At 69.0% G+C, this 991-nt stretch overlaps 1 protein-coding gene across 1 annotated transcript in view; it reads right to left on the bottom strand.

Annotated features, from left to right (window-relative positions):
- Positions 1 to 991, bottom strand: part of MFSD12 (major facilitator superfamily domain containing 12) — a 15,553-nt gene that overhangs the window by 4,768 nt on the left and 9,794 nt on the right. Inside the window, exons 11-12 of the mRNA XM_009880629.1 lie at positions 363 to 486; positions 125 to 203 (exon numbers count right to left, since the gene is read on the bottom strand). Coding sequence (XP_009878931.1) covers positions 125 to 203; positions 363 to 486 — 203 coding nt within the window. The remainder of the gene's footprint in view (positions 1 to 124; positions 204 to 362; positions 487 to 991) is intronic.

The following is a 991-nucleotide window of genomic DNA, read 5'->3' as shown; positions in this document are numbered from 1 at the left end:
GCCCCCCGGCTCCATTGCCACCTCTGCCACGAAACCAGGACGGGCCACCCGCCCCGCAGAGAGCGTCCCACCAGGACTACAGCGCTGGGGCAGGGGTCCCCTCTGCCGGTGCCCCAAGACTCACCGATGGGGACGGTTGTCCCTGTGCGGCCACCGCAGCCTGCTCTGTCTCCTTGCAGAAGGAGGGGTCACAGGTTTTGGATCTGGAAGGGGGGAGTGAGTCCAGGGGATGCCCTACGCGTGGGCATCGTGCCCTCTCACCCAGGCAAGAGCACCTGGGGGGGGCACACGACCACACCGGACCAGTGGGAGGTGAGGGCTGGGGAGGGGATGACGTGTCCCCGGCAAGGTGCAGCACCCACCTGGCGAGCACGGGGTGCCCTATCTGGGTGCCCCTCTCCTCCAGGCTCTGCCACCGCTTCTCCTCCAGCACCCCCCTTCCCCTCCTCCTCAGCTTCCCCGGCATGGAGGACGAGTCGCCCGCAGCTGAGGGAGAGGGGGCAGGTTAGTGGGGTGGACAGTTCCCACGCTGCCCATCCCACGGTGGTGTCACCAGCCAGTCCCTCCCCCAGGGGGGACACGGGGAGAGGGCTCCGTCCCTGCCAGCACCAGGAGAACAAAGCCCACCAGCTCACACCAGCGCTTCTCCCACCCTGCGGTGGCACACCACCGGCTGTGAACCTCTGCTGGTGCACGGGGCTCCCCTTGTCTGGCTGCTCAGCAGCCCCCCTGGTGCCCCCACCGGCTCTCGGGGCTCCCGTGGGGTTCCCAACCCCCATCACAGCATCTCCACTGGAGGCACCAGATCCCTGCCTGCCCCCATGCCTCAGTTTCCCCAGCAGCACAGCCCTGCCCAGCCGCGGCAAGCAGCAGTGCTGCGGGGCCATGGTTAGTCCAAGCCTGCTGCCCGGAGGGAGCGGCGCGATTACCATCACGCCAACCAGCTCCGGGAAAAGCCGCACCCCGTCCCCGCGGCCTCACCGGTGCACGG

This window comes from Charadrius vociferus, unplaced genomic scaffold (genome assembly GCF_000708025.1).
Source record: "Charadrius vociferus isolate BGI_N301 unplaced genomic scaffold, ASM70802v2 scaffold702, whole genome shotgun sequence".
NCBI lineage: Eukaryota > Metazoa > Chordata > Aves > Charadriiformes > Charadriidae > Charadrius > Charadrius vociferus.
The sequence above is the reverse complement of the archived record's forward strand: the minus strand, read 5'-3'. Positions and strand labels throughout refer to the sequence as shown.